The sequence below is a fragment of the Girardinichthys multiradiatus genome, chromosome 15 (assembly GCF_021462225.1).
Source record: "Girardinichthys multiradiatus isolate DD_20200921_A chromosome 15, DD_fGirMul_XY1, whole genome shotgun sequence".
NCBI lineage: Eukaryota > Metazoa > Chordata > Actinopteri > Cyprinodontiformes > Goodeidae > Girardinichthys > Girardinichthys multiradiatus.
Window position 1 is genome coordinate 25,703,759 of NC_061808.1, and position 15,490 is coordinate 25,719,248.

Sequence of the window (15,490 nt, forward strand, 5' to 3'; positions counted from 1 at the left end):
TGTTGAAGCCTTCTCACAGTGAAACAAACACCACATGGCCACCCCCTCTCCACTCTCCCTCCAAAAAGACACACACAAACAGCAACAAGATGGAAATAAACATTGGCTATTAATATCGGCTCAGTTTTACATATGGGACTGATACCTGTTAAAAAATGACAATGCCGATGCTGAGGCCAATTTACTGTGCATGCGTGGAGTTAAAATGCAAGAAGTGCACACCTGGAGGGGAAGCGCATCTCATATAATGGGGGTTGTTTTAGACAGAGTATTCTTGCATGTCTGTTCTTATAAAGACTCCCACAAACGTCAGGGCTTGTTGAATGCTGCAGGCAGCTGTGTTTGAACTTTAATTTCTTTGTACCAGTGGTGATTACATTTTGCTTGACATTGTTTCAAAAGAGTTTCAAGTTTAACATTGATTGAGTAACATAAAATAAATATCGCTGACATACAACTTTGGTCCAGTCAACCTTTCTTTATCATTACTGAATGAAAAACTGTAATGTGGTTATAAGGCAGGCTGAAGTGATTACTTGGGAGTTCTCAAACTTTTTTGTTTCGGTGCTGCTTTTAGTAGTTGCACAGCGACATGTAGAGTTACAGGCACGAGTGTTTTTCATGGGTACAGGTTTAAGACAATGCTGTATTTATTCAGTACATGGTACACCAAAGAGCCTGTAGTGAACATCATGTGTATGAAAACATGTGCCACCCAGGTCATGGTGTCGAAACTAAAGGAGGGAAAACCCATTTCTTCTCCTAAAAATGCATTGTTTTGAAACTAAAGTTAAAGCAAAGTTAAAGCAAAGTGTTAATATCCTGCACAAAGGACGCTTAAAATGTACTTCTAATTGAATCAGGTGTTATTTCTAAATCTTTTGCATAGGTTTGTGTATCAAAATCTAATTCCCTGTAAATAAATGTTGAAACTTACTTTATTATAACTGTAATAATAAACAGTTTGCAGTATGCTTAGCCTACTGTATGTTTTTAATAGAACAGCTCAAACAGGGACTGTATACAAGGCAACTATTTGTATTTTTACTGTCCCTGATCACATAAACTGAATTGTAATTGTTTGTTTTTTATAAAAACAATCAGATCACAATATACATATTTCTTGGTCCTTTTTGTGTTAATAACATAAACTGTGAAAATGTAAATTTTTTTGTTATTCGAGATCTTCATTCTGTACAAGCCAACATCCCATCCCAAATTATAAGCATATTTTGCACTGTTTTCTTCTTATTTACATGGAAAATCCGTCAACTGTTTGTATCCACATGAAATAAATGATGGGTGATCCGGTGCTTTAATCAACCATGTAAGAGTGTGTGACTTATTTAGGATGCTATCAAATAACACACCCCTCTTTTGAAACTGGCTTTCTAATCAGCCTTAATGATGACGGAGGGAGGACACGTGCTAATTACCATCCATCGCCATTGCTTCGTTAAAAAAAGGATTTAAATTTTGTCCCAATTTGTCATATTACTCAGCACACGTGTTTCTGTTCCTTGTGTGGGATCTGCTTCTAGAAACATAATCAGTGTGGGAATAATAGTGAGCATGTCCTGCCATGGAAAGTATTTATGCTGTTTGTCTTCATACAGCAAACATATGAATCACAACTTAGCAAAGGCAACCAGTGGGCAGGGTGGCAAAAGTTCATGGGAGGTGAGGGAAGATTTCCACACACTGTGACGAGCCAGTGAACACACTTGTGCGTTCCAAAACATAATGATGCTCAGACCGAAATTCAGATGTTGTTCAAAGACAATATACAATGACTGGAGCTCCAGAGGATGTCTATAAAAAAGAATATTAAATAGAAGAGGCAAACAAAACAAGCCTTCTCATCTGGAGCTCATTTCAGGTTTGTCTGTTGGTAATAATGGAGTCTGAGTGGACCCTTGAGTAGCACAATAAAAGCACAACTGAGTAGTTGATTTTTCTATTCTTTTAGATTTTACCAACCTGTTTTTATGCCTAATATTTATTTTTATTGGAGGAATGGATATTAATAATCTGTTTCTCTCGCTATGGACTATTTTTCATACTCTGTCATTTAACATTTGGGATGTGCTGAATGCTACAAAGGTGAAAAATCAGGAGACTTTCTTGAATGAATATGGGAACTCTATTATCAGATTTTTATTTAGCTCAAGAATGACCCAGTTAAGGACAGTCATTTGCACAGATTAGCTGATCTAAGGAGCAAAGTTAGCAAGATGTTGTTTAAAAATAAAATGAAAACAAACAATTTGTAAGAAGCTCTAAAAAGGGCAGTGGAGTCTTTTTTTTCACTTAAATGATACTTTGAAGAATTTTATGTTTGAAGTCAGAAGAGAGAGTTATAATTTGGGTAACTAAATGAGATAATGTTTCATTTTAAAAATTCTTATGTTTAATAACCAAGAGGACATTATTTTTAGGTTGTAAAGAGTGCTCTAAAAACTGGTGCTTTTTGTAAAAACAAAAATAAAAAAAAAGGTAAATGTCTATTGTATAGTAAGTTGTACTTTGGCAATTCTAGTTCTTAGCTGCACCAGTGCGGTAGGTAGTTGAGTTAACCATGGTGACACAGCCATCAAACTCCATCAGTTCGCTAAAACATAAAAAAGACCTCCACCATTTCATCTTGTGGTAAAGAGAAAAAAAGAAGCAAGAGTGACCATAAGCTAAGGAGGAGATGGATGAGGATCCAAGCAAAGGCTTCAGACACCCTTGTATCAGACCTTCTTCAGAGCATGGATCCTCAAATTCTTTATTCTGCTGAACCACATATTCTAAAGCCAGCTCAAGCGAAGACAAACATTTTCCATGCTGCAACATTGCCAACCAAATCTGGTCCTATTTTGTCTCCAAATGACTAATTGAAGCTCTATAGTCATCATTAGGATTTTTCTGATGTTGGCTAAGAGCTGTAGCATGGATTTGACAATAACGTCTAGAAGGTGAGGCAATCTTTTTATAGGACTTGCTGCTCTTTAAATTAATGATTTTTGCCATGCAAGTGTGAAGTTGATAGAAGCTGACCTATATGCCCCAATGTGAAAAAAGAAAGCCTGCCGTATGCTTCTAACCGACAACTGTTATTGACTTTACATCATTTGTGTGTCCGTCCTTCATTCCTCTAATCCTGCCTTTGGGCTTCTGCTGAGCCGACATACAAAGAAAACGCGTCCAGACTTTGCCTTGTCTCTTTCAAACTGCTTTTATCTTCAACAATCTTCTCAGAAGTTTTTGTTTTATTCCATCTCTTCATCTCATCAACTCCTCAGACACCGTCTCATTGGTGCTACCGTTACAATGACCAGGGCGCACAACAGCTCCATCTCCTAGCAATGGATTTCCAATGCTTTGACAATTACATATGTCACATGGTCATGCCTTCTCCCTTGGCAATATCTGTCTGTAAGTCTCTTTAGAAATGCATGGTTCTTGTTATTCTCTTAAACTCCCCAAATACAGAGTGCTTACTGCTCAATTCCCACTCACCTCACCTGTCATGCAGTGTCAACCTTATAAAGCCTTAGCAGCCATCCAGTCTCAAGCTAAGAACGACAACATCCAAAAAGCTTTTTGCAACCTAATTTTTGGGGGACCCTGTTTAGGGGGTGGACTGTATATTTTCCTGTTATGCTTGTTCGAGATTAAGTTTTTTTACATATATATTTATTTACCATCCCATTATCTACTCACTTAGCTACAAACATACAGTAGCAGAATATTTCTTTTATTATACACAAGAAAACAATTTTATTCCAATTACACTACCAGCAGAATAGAGACGTCTCCTGAAATACACTTGGAGCATCTTGCTAAACATCAGTCATTACATCCATTTGAACCTATTTGAGTCTCATCTTACCATAACTCTTTGCTAGATGAATGCAGACAGCATGTGATTCATGGTCAGGCTGGCCCCACACACCAAATTCATTTTCTTTGGAAAAATAACCAACATTAACATCATCCAAAAATGTCAGTACACCCTGTTAATAATGTGGTGTGTTCCTAGAGACATTAGAAAAAAAAACATCCTCGTTACTGTATCATTTGCACCACTCCCAAAGATGTCTGCAAAAGTCTTAAAATAAATGGTTGTTATGGAAACTATGCAATTTGAAGATGCCACTCTTTAGTGCAGTTTCTAATGGTGAGATTTGGAGTTTGTTTCGTTTTTACGTCCCCTAACTTTCAACTCACTGGCCAGATAACCCGAGATTCTCAGTTAGGTGTTTTACACTTTTAAACTTTAAAATCAATGCTCAAACTATAGATGTGGGTAAGTTTAGGTGAGTACATATTTTCCTATAATCACTTCCTGGCTTATGAAAATCAACCCAGATATGCCTAATTGAATAACATGTCAATGTCTTTCCAATTTTTAAGATGAAGAGAAATTAGCCCTATTGTCACCTCAGGGAAGTCATTGCTTCCTAATGAAAACTTCATTGACATCTTCAACAAGGCAAAGTAAAAATTGTAAAAATACTAGTTACATTAACTTTCAGTTACTGCTGTGGATGTCAGCAGTGATTTTGTTGAACTCAATTATTTCTTAACGTTGATCCACCCCCACCCCACCACCAATTGAGTAAATGTAATCAAATGATTTTATTTTTCAAACATTTTCTTTTTAAAAACCTTTGTCAGGGTGTCGTTAATTTTTTTAGGAGGCTTCATATACAGTATTAGTCTAATGGAAGATAAACCTACATAGGCATGGCAAACCAACAGAAATATTTGAATTGTTGACGTACCTTTGGTGTTTTCGTGCACTTTCCATTTCTGGCATCTTTTATGCATGCAATATCCAGCAGGTCTGTGTCCTGAAAAGTAGCAGAAAAACCGAGGAATTAACTTTTTTTCTTATTGTTTCGAAGCTGATTTAAACAAGAAGAAAATGCTATATTCATTAAAAACATTAAAATTCAGCATGATTGAAATCATTTCAGGAACCCAAACACCTGTGTGTGTGTGTGTGTGTGTGTGTGTGTGTGTGTGTGTGTGGTTTCCAATCCAACATATGGCAGTAATTCAGGGAAGACAGACTTTGCTCAACAAGTGTGCCACAAAAGAAGAACTAAAGCAAAAGCTTCTCAAGTTCATTAAAGACCTCTAAATATACAGGAATACAGCTACACAAAACAGACAGAACTATTTAAATAAGGAATACTATTTTGCATCAAAGTGCTTAAATTCCAATTGTAAAGAAGATAAAAGGGACCTAGATGTAAAACATTTTTAAAATAAATGGTGTTCATCTGCTGCATGATGCTTTGATGTAGCATCTTATAACAGCTTGGTAGGACTCAGCTGTGTGAGTGGTCGTTTACTGGCTGAACCTTAATGAAGTCAGCTTTAAACATAAGCTCTAACATTAAAGTAAAAAGGTTACTTATGGTCTCACCCTGAGACTTCTGAAGCTTTGTTTTTTTCATATTTCAGAATTTCTACCCTCTCATGTTGCTGTTTAAAGACACAATACCTGGTCCACTGCAGCAGTTAGAGTTGAATAACCTGTTTTAATTACTTAGAATTACTCAGAACCTTTAATTACTTGGAACTTTTATAACAGGTAGCTTTTTGTTAGAAAAACAGTGTTTACTTGTCAAGCTATACATTATTTTTTAGCAGGGAAGGATATAGGACAGAGGACTCTTTTCATCTTAAAATGTAAACGTTTGACCCACAAACAACTGAAACCACAAATTTACATGCATTCTATAAACAGAAAACCTTTTTTCTCGCTGTCATTAAATAACACTAAACATTTCTTGATATCCTGCATGTCAGTATGATCTCCAAAATTATCTTTACTTCAGACTAACTGCCAGGCTAACTAGTGAGAGAAGTTTAAAGACTTATTCAAAAGCCTCAGAACTTTACATACTTTTCTTAATATTTGGTGGAATTGTCTATTAAACTGTATGACTTGCTACAAATGTTTTCTGAATCCTTCCAAATTTTTCTTACATTAATGTAAGAATTTAAGTCCATTCCTCCAGTCAGAACCAGGTCAGGTTAGAAGGCCACCCTACACACCTTTTAAGCTTTTCTACGGGACTGAGATGGGACTTTGTGATGATCAAATCAAAACACTGACTTTGTTGTCCTTTAGCCAGTGTGGTACTAATTTGGTCGTAGGATCCAGTAGACCCATCTATGCCTAAACTTTAACTTTATAGCTAATGTCTTCAAATATTGATTTAATAGTTCCACATAAATTTACTTTCCTCATGATGCCATCTTTTGTGAAGCACACTACCCCATAAAGCAGCACACTAACTTTTCTCCCCCTAAACTTTAACAGTGGTCATTACAGCCAAACATGTACATTTTAGATCATTACTTGTGATAATTTGGTTCCTAGCAACATTGGTGATGAATGTTTGGTGAATTTTATCACTGGATAATAGCTTTGAATGAACTCAAAATGATTTTTATTTTTGGATAATCCTTCCATAAGTCGGTTACCAAGCTTTTAAAGCAGCCTGGATAAACAAAGGAAGTAATATCTGTCAATCTAGAATAAGTTAATAATCTCTTTCTATTAACTACCTTTTCTTATTTCCGAATTTGTTTGCATTTTGTTTCTAGCAATGTAAATACACAAATTGCAACTGCCTAGAGCACCATTGGTACCGTCTTCTATAACCACTCCCTAAATTTGTCTGAATTGTTTTAACCTCCATCTCTCCAAAAGAGAGCTAGGGCATGAGGTGGAAAATTAACCAGAGCCAACCATGAGTTACCTTGAAATTATCTGAGGAGACTGGAGCCAACGGGGCTTGACTCCATTTCTAACCCCAACACAGTTATCTGATCAAATCTGTGAGGTGGGCGGAAAATTGCTCCTGACCATATTTCCTTATCTGCAAATGCATACATAGTGTGACACGTCCTTCAACACAGAATTTAAAATTTCTATCATATTTCCATATGTATGTTTTTCTACTTGGTAGAAATAAAAAACACAAATAGATGCAGGGATAACAAGTTTCTTTCACAATAAACAAACTACTGTGGTTTCTTTTTTATTACACTATTACAACTATAATAAAACCTGAAGCAACACTGAAAAACTGGACAAATATGATTCATCTACCTAAAAGTGCTAAATCTTCCAAAAAACAAGTCTGAAGTTGGCTAATTTTTGATGAAGTCATAGAAGAGGATGGAGTAATATAAATCTTTGCTCTAGCATGTGTACCATCAGTTAGTCTTTCGCTGTTTGCCCAGATTGAGCCTTTGAGTCAAAGGTTAATACCTACACTGGGCCTGCCTTTGAAGTCTCTTTAGAGAGATGAAGCTCCACATGGGGTCTTGGTGCAACTGTGAAGCTTCAGGAAGTATCTTGCTGATATAGTTCTTTTTTTGCCCTCTAGCCCTGTAGAGTTAACACAGCTTCAATGTGGTTAAGCGTCATCTGTTAACCTATAAAGAGGACTTCAAAAACTCAAACAGCCTGTATAGGTTACAAACTGCTTGTGTGAGTGATGGTTATTATATTCTTTGTACCATTTAAAAAATGGTAATAAATAAATAAAAGCTATGGACATTTTATTTATTTTACCTTAAATGTGCAATTGTAGACTTTGCAGTTGGTTATTTAATGCATTTTTTTTAAGCCAGCTAGTTTAATCATTATTTCTCTGAGATGATTTTATTAACATTTTTTTGGACACATGAATGTTCTTCATTCCTTTCATTGAAGTCATCTCTTGATTTATCACTCTTCCTCTGTGTCATGCTCTCTGATTTCAAATCAGCTCTTGGGGCCTTACAGTGTGTAACAAAAACCGTGAACGTGGTTCCAAAGCTTATTATCAACCACGGCACGTCCAGGAAGCAAGCATGGCCAGTGGGGAGAGAAACTACAGAAATTAATGAACATGTTTAACCTGCACTGGCCTCAGGCGTTGTTTTCCATGCCTGTTTATGTCTGCAGTGGTACGCACCATTTGCAACAAGCTTCATCCTAAAATGAAAAACATTTCAAGGGGCAAGACCATTTTCACTGACCTGCTTTGAGATAGAATTTTCATTCTCTTCAGACACTTTGTCTATGTGCAGCTAGAGCCAGAAGTTCACATGCAATAATTATGGCTGCCATACTAATTTCCAACTTTTAATAATGCATTTATTTTCTAGGAAGGAACAATTATACAAAGACAACCTAAATAAACTATAAATACACTAAATAGGTGTACATCTGTGGATCTCTAATCCACACGGGTTTAAATATTATGTGGTGCTCAATAGTGGCGCAGGGGTGGAGCGCTCGACCCATGTACGGAGGCCTTAGTCCTCGACGCAGCCCATTATGGTTAGATTCCCAGCCTTTTGACCTTTGCTGCATGTCTTCCCCCCTCTCTGTCCAACCCATTTCCTGTCAGCTCACTTAAAAAAATAAGAAAACTAAAGGCTACTAGTGCCACAAAAAAACAAAAAAAAATTATACTTACAGGCTCCAATATATGCAAACACCCCCTTTAATCCCTCAACAAAAAACAGGGCAACCACATACATTTTGTAGCCATCAACACAATCTTGGCAGAACTTTTACTTAGGTATTTTTAGTACTCTTCTTATCAGATCAGAATTTGTAGAGCTCATTTAAAGTGTTTGGTTTTCTTGCACGGACAAGGCTTTTAGGCACAGTTCATACATTTTCAATAAAGTTGAGGTCAGGGTAATTGCAGAATCTTATTGATTTTCAGCATAATCTATTCCAAACTCAGTTTTAATGTGTACTTGAGATCATGCTTATGTTGAAAGCTCTAAATGTGTCCAAGTTCTAAACATCTAAACTCAGTTGTCCCCTCTAGATGGAAGGAAATTGAAACACAGGAACCACCAAGACTCAAAACAATGGAAGCTGTTACAACACCTGAGTCACTTACAAGACGATATGAAAGTTTTACGTCTTCATGAACTGAGAGGGTGCTGACCAAAGAAGAAACACCCGCTCCAAAACTGATTCATTCAATCGTGACTAAAAATTGCAGCTGCCCCCACTGACTGGCCAATGTATTCTGGAGAAAGAATGGGACAAAATTTTGTTATTTAGCCAAAATGACAGAATGATGAGTCAAAGGTAAGCCTTTACAAGTTAATAACACTGTACCATCTATCAAGCACGTGGTGGCAGCATCATGCTATATGCTCTTATGTTATGTTATATGACTGTTTTACTGTCAGTGGTGCTGGTGCATTGGCCAGAGTGAATAGAATAATAAAAAATGATGACTGCCTCCAAATTCTTCAACTTCACTTTATATACAAATAATAACAGCTTTATTGTTTGAACTTTGAAACAGTCGGGTGTTTTACCAGAGCAACGATCCCAAACATTGAATTACTTTGATAATGTTGGCTAATATTAAGCTGCTGAAATAGCCCCATCGTCAATACTACCAAATATTTGTGATCTATGCTGAAAAGCTAATTCTGTAACAGGTAATCAGTAGTTGCCCAATTTTAATTAGCTCTACAAATATTGATAACAACAGTTGTCAAATAGTCAGCCAGAATTAAGCCTTATGCTTGACGATGGCTACAAAACATTAGCTGTTTCTTTGCAACTTGCTAATAGATATTTAACCCAGTGGTAGTGGGGGTGTATGTAGATATGTGAAATGTATAATTTTGACCTTGTGTGGATGATAAAAAATGGCTAATAGGTATAAACCTGTGCCAGCTGTCATGGTATGACATCCTTGGACTTGGTTTGTGTTTTTGTATTAACCGTTCTTAGGTCTATGGTTTCCTTTATTGTTAATTAGTTCCACCTGTCCCTTATGCCTCCATGTCTCCTTGCCACACCTGTTCTTAGTTCCTGTAATTACCTGCCTTTGTTTTCTCCGTGTATATTAGTTGGTCTGTGTTCTTTGTTCCCCGCTGGTTCCTCCGTCATTATTCCTCGTTCTCTACCCTTGTTTATGCTCAGTTTTGCTACGTTACAGAACTATGTACACATGTAAGTTTTTGGCTCAACTCATGTTTGTACTTGTTGGATTATGTTGCATTTTGGAGACCTTTAATCAAAGAAAAGTCTTCCTCTCATCATGCGGCTGCCAAGCTCTTATCTGCCCTTTGGTCCAATCCAAACCCAGAACGTGATATTAGGAACCAGCCATAAACAGGACCAAGCAGACAGAGCTAAAGAACTTAAAATGTGGATAAAGCAGCAAGGAGACGCTACAAGCTATGTATGGAGAGGGTGTTGAGATTTTACCTTCGCCTTTGTTGCTGGAGGAGATGGAGTGTCTCGGTGTATCTGACCGGGTCCCCATGGATGTATTACCGGATCGGAATCATACCTCTCCAGCTTGTTCCTCCTCCAGGCGACGTCCTCCTCGCCGCAAGCGCTCCACCCCAGCTGCAGCAGCTCCGCCATGTTCAACCTGCTCACAGCTGCTTCGCCGGAGCCATCCACATCAGCAGCGGCTCCTGCGGAGCCATCCTCGTCTGCAGCAGCACCTGCTGCGGCCGAATTCCCCGCTGGTTTCGGCTCCCGCCCTGGACGACGTCGTCGCCGCGGAACTGTCGCCATTGGGGAGGTTCGGATGGGCGCCTCCAACCCTTCTACGGAGGGTCCATCCGCCAAATTCTGCTCGCGGCTTTCTTCCCCGGAGTTGGTGGAGGGTCACCCAGCGCCCTCTGCAGGTTACCAGTCACCGATGCAGCCTCCAGCCCTGAATTGGGTTCAAGTCAGGCTGGAGAAAATGAAAGAGGGTTTCATGAAGGGACATTGCTGTGATTTTGTGTTTCATCGAATGGATCATCCAGAGGATCTGAATCTGGTGCACTCTGTTCTACAGGCCGAATTTAATGCGGAGGGATGGCTCGACGCTCCAGCTCCTCTTTCTGCTGGAGGTCCTTTCGACCCCCTTCTTGTGGCCGTTAGAGCAACACAGAGCTCCAAGGATTATGAGCCACAGCCTGCTGCCAAGCCTCTGGACTCACAGCATGCAGCCAAGCTGCTGGACTCACAGCATGCAGTCAAGCCGCTGGACTCACAGCATGCAGCCAAGCCGCTGGACTCACAGCATGCAGCCAAGCTACAGGACCCAGAGTCCAGAGAGGGGTTCAATGGAGAGCCGCCTCTCATCCTAGTTCCTGAGTTTCCTGAAGGGTCCGAGGACGGACCGCCTCTCATCCTAGTTCCTGAGTTTCCTGAGGGGTCTGAGGACGGACCGCCTCTCATCCTAGTTCCTGAGTTTCCTGAGGGGTCTGAGGACGGACCGCCTCTCATCCTAGTTCCTGAGTTTCCTGAGGGGTCTGAGGACGGACCGCCTCAGATCTTGGCTCTAGGACCCACTGACTGTGTTCCTGTGCAGTCTGACCCCACAACTGACTCAGGGCCGGACACACCACAGCCAGACCCAGGATCAGACACGCCACAGCTAGACACACCAGAGCCTGACTCTTTGACTGACACACCAGAGCCTGACTCTTTGCCTGGCACACCACATCCCGACTCTTTGCCTGACACACCACAGCCTGACTCTTTGCCTGACACACCACAGTCCGACTATGTGATGACTTACTTTTTGACTGACCGTACGCCTGACAATGCACCTGACGACTCTAAGCCTGGGTCCATGCCGGACGCCACGGCCAAGTCTTCAGGGTTTCTGCCTGGGTCCAAGCCGGATGCCAGGTTCAAGTCTCTGAGGATCTCGCCACGTCACAGACCGCCTGACTCCTCGCTTCGTGGGATTCCCGGGCATCTCTGCTGCCGGCCTCCAGGCAGCCTGCATCCTCGCCGCAGACCTCCGAGGCATCTGCATCCTCGCCGCAGACCTCCGAGGCATCTGCATCCTCGCCGCAGACCTCTGAAGACCTCACTTCTTGGGTTCCTCTGGCCACGTCGCCGAACTACTGACCTTCAGCTTCTTCGTTGCTGGCTTCTCCGCCGCTGGCCTCCAGATCATCGGCCTCTTCGCTGGCTACGTCGCTCCAGGCCTCCAGAACACCGGCTTCTTCGCCGCTGGCTTCGACGTTGCCGGCCTCCTGATCGTCGGCTTCTTCGCTGGCTACATCGCCGCAGACCTCCGGATCGTCGGCCTCTTCGCTGGTTACTTTGCCGCAGGTCTCCACCGCTTCACCGCCGCCTGCTCAGAACTCTGTGGTGCAGGTCCGGTCGCCCGCCTGAAATCTGTGCCTGCTGGGGACGACTTCCTGGTCGCCCGCCTGAACTCTGTGCCTGCTGAGGACGACCTCCTGGTCGCCCGCCTGAACTCTGTGCCTGCTGGGGACGACTTCCTGGTCGCCCGCCTGAACTCTGTGCCTGCTGGGGACGACCTCCTGGTCGCCCGCCTGAACTCTGTGCCTGCTGGGGACGACCTCCTGGTCGCCCGCCTGAACTCTGTGCCTGCTGGGGACAACCTCCTGATCGCCCGCCTGAACTCTGTGCCTGCTGGGGACGACCTCCTGGTCGCCCGCCTGAACTCTGTGCCTGTTGGGGACCACCTCCTGGTCGCCCGCCTGAACTCTGTGCCTGTTGGGGACAACCTCCTGGTCGCCCGCCTGAACTCTGTGCCTGTTGGGGACAACCTCCTGGTCGCCCGCCTGAACTCTGTGCCTGTTGGGGACCACCTCCTGGTCGCCCGCCTGAACTCTGTTTTTTGTTTCTGGCCCTCCTTCTGAGGCCAGAACGTGATACCAGCAAATTTAAATTAATCATTACAAGCCCAGAATTACTATGAAACTCATGCCCATGGTGATATATAAACTTTTCATTGGCACTTTTATGTTGGGATGTGAGGTGATTATTCTTCATGCTTTATTCTGAATGAGTCTGACTTTACATGCAAAGAAATTTGATGTAAATTAATTGGTTGCATGACAGAAGGTTCTTCAGCCATTTGAAGCTAAATGTTTTCATAGCTTTATTGGTACCGGATGAGTGCATGAATGGGTGGGACTGAAAAGGGTAGAAAATATCAAGAAAACATGAAATGGAAGATTGAGAGAAGGTAACAGCAAGTAGGGAGAATGACATCCACAGGGTGGCTTGCTGATTTGCCAACAGCAAACTTTTACAGCCTGCAGGTTCAAACTGTACACCACAGGGTTCAAAAGCTCTGCTGAGTAACAAAACAGACAAGACGCAAAGGCATTGAGGCCAGGGGGGAGGAAAAGGTAAAAACATACACAGAAACTTAGGGGTTAGATGTCTGCTCCAGAGTCAGTGTGGGATATGAATATATACACCTGCCACAATAGGTGATGTCATAACATAGTAAATCAATTTACATTGTTTTAATTGTATGTATTTATAAAGTAAAAAACACAGTATTATCCCTCATCTGATGAATGTTTGTGTCTTGAATTCAGTCAAAGGCTAATGACAAGCGCACTAATAACCTAACTATTTATGCAAACTGGTATGACATGTCGGGGAGGCCTTGAAGGCCTGGGAACATAGTAATACCTTGTAAATGCATTATGCAAACAAGGACTGCATTGTACAGGCCAATAATATACTGCAACAATATTTCCACAGAAGTGCTTTTCACAGCTTCATAGACTAAGGGTCAAAAGATCCTTGCCATGGAAGTCACCCCATTATGGTTAACAGAGCTATTACTTATGTGTAACAAAAGGCACTAAAGCTGTGCAGGTGCTGTGCCTGTCTCTGTAAGTGGTCATCCACCGACACTCAGCTGCCTGGAAACATCTTGTTATGAGGAAAAGTGGTTTGTTGAGAGCTGTGCTTGAACTTGTTTGAGAGTTGCATCCTCTCTCATACACTAACCATGGATTCCTAAAGCGCTGGGGTTCTCAAACTTTATGGTCAAAGGTCCAAATCTGATTTCAAGGTAAGTTTGAAGGTCCAGAACACTAGACGATGAGCAAATCTCGATGGTTAAATTAGCTTACAACATACAAGCAAAGCAAATTACACTTTATGCCTGAAACTGTGAAGTCTTGACTCTAAGCCACTTGACAGCAAAAAGCAAGTACTCTGACTTTATGAAAAAATTGGACATAAACTTGACTCTTTATTACTTTTCATGCCTCGACAAATAAACGTGTCTTACTTTACAAAGGAAAATTACCAAAGTAAATAACTAAACTTAAAGTGCAGCAAGACGCAATAATATCTAAACAGCTGTCGGTAAAACTTACAGATACCTTCAATGAGATGCCTAAATGTAGGACCTAGGAAAATTAGCTCTATTTTTTTCGAAGTTACATTTTATAATTTACCAAATTCTGTTTTCATATTTGGTAATTCCATGTATTACAAAAAAACACATTCTTTAACCTTTAGGCACCCCCCCACCGCTATCACCACTATGTGGATGGATTGATGGATTATGTAATCAATATAAATAGAACAACAACCGCAATTTCTTGTGTATCTTTTCGAAAAGCTCACAAAAATCCTGCACGTTATCTCCAACTATTTGTTTTATAAATTAGCAGCACACATTTCATGTGACAGGAATAAACGTTTTATTTTTGTAAAATATAAGCTCTTCAAAGCTCTTCACAAAACAAACAAAAACCCAACAATAATAAGGATGTTTGTGTAGTTTGTTTTGTGTTTTTTTTTACAGCAACCAATATTTTGTAACATCTGAGTTTGTGGACATTGTTCTTTGCTCCAACACAGAGTTAACTTGGTTTCACAAAGCTGCTATAATGTTTCAAGGATTTTATGGCAAATTCCATGATTCGGTTAGCATTTTCTGCAGCATGGGCTGGGTTCGGATTGACATGCTGTTTAGTCCATACAGCACCGAAGTCTGGACTTTGAGAAATGCTACAACATGCCAGTGATAAAGTCACATACCTTCTCACCTGATGTGACTGAGTAGGAGAGCCTCACACAGGCCAAAGAGCGCTTATCTTGTTTACATTTCCTGTATTTTGCATCTGGTTTGGTTTTCTGACTTTTGAAAAAGCACATACAAAATGTCTTTAGGGTCTTTATCTAGGGAATACATATGTGCTGTGTTCAGACAATGCCCACTCTTGGCAGTGACCAACAAACTTTCAAAGCAATGACACATCACAAGCCAGTTTTATTTGCCTTCACCGCTACTGTGACATTTAAAAAGGTAGGGAAGGCAGCTGCTACTCTGCCATTAAAAGGAAAAGAACTTGCATAATCTAAAGCAACCTTAAGCATGGTCTTGGGTCTCTGGCTCCTTCTCTCCCTTTTTCCTTTTTGCCCCACCTCTTTCTCTTTTGTGCTTCTTATTTCTTTCTTTTCGTTTCTATCTTTGTGTCCGTAATAATTGAAATAATTCCAAAGCAGTTTCTAATAAAGTTTATTTTAAAAATATCAAGCAGAGCATTAAAGCGTTAGTGAAATGAAGAACATTATGGAGAACCCTGAGCATCCTCTTCATGAGACTGTCCTACAACAACAAAGTGTCTTCAGTCAGAGGCTTCTTCAGATCTGCTGTAAGACGGAGCGCTACAGGAGATCCTTCCTGCCCACAGCAATCAGCAT

The 15,490-nt window shown here is 40.8% G+C and overlaps 1 protein-coding gene across 1 annotated transcript in view; it reads right to left on the reverse strand.

The window, feature by feature from the left end:
* Positions 1-15,490, reverse strand: part of LOC124882233 (1-phosphatidylinositol 4,5-bisphosphate phosphodiesterase beta-1) — a 171,709-nt gene that overhangs the window by 118,470 nt on the left and 37,749 nt on the right. Inside the window, exon 3 of the mRNA XM_047388485.1 lies at positions 4,773-4,841. Coding sequence (XP_047244441.1) covers positions 4,773-4,841 — 69 coding nt within the window. The remainder of the gene's footprint in view (positions 1-4,772; positions 4,842-15,490) is intronic.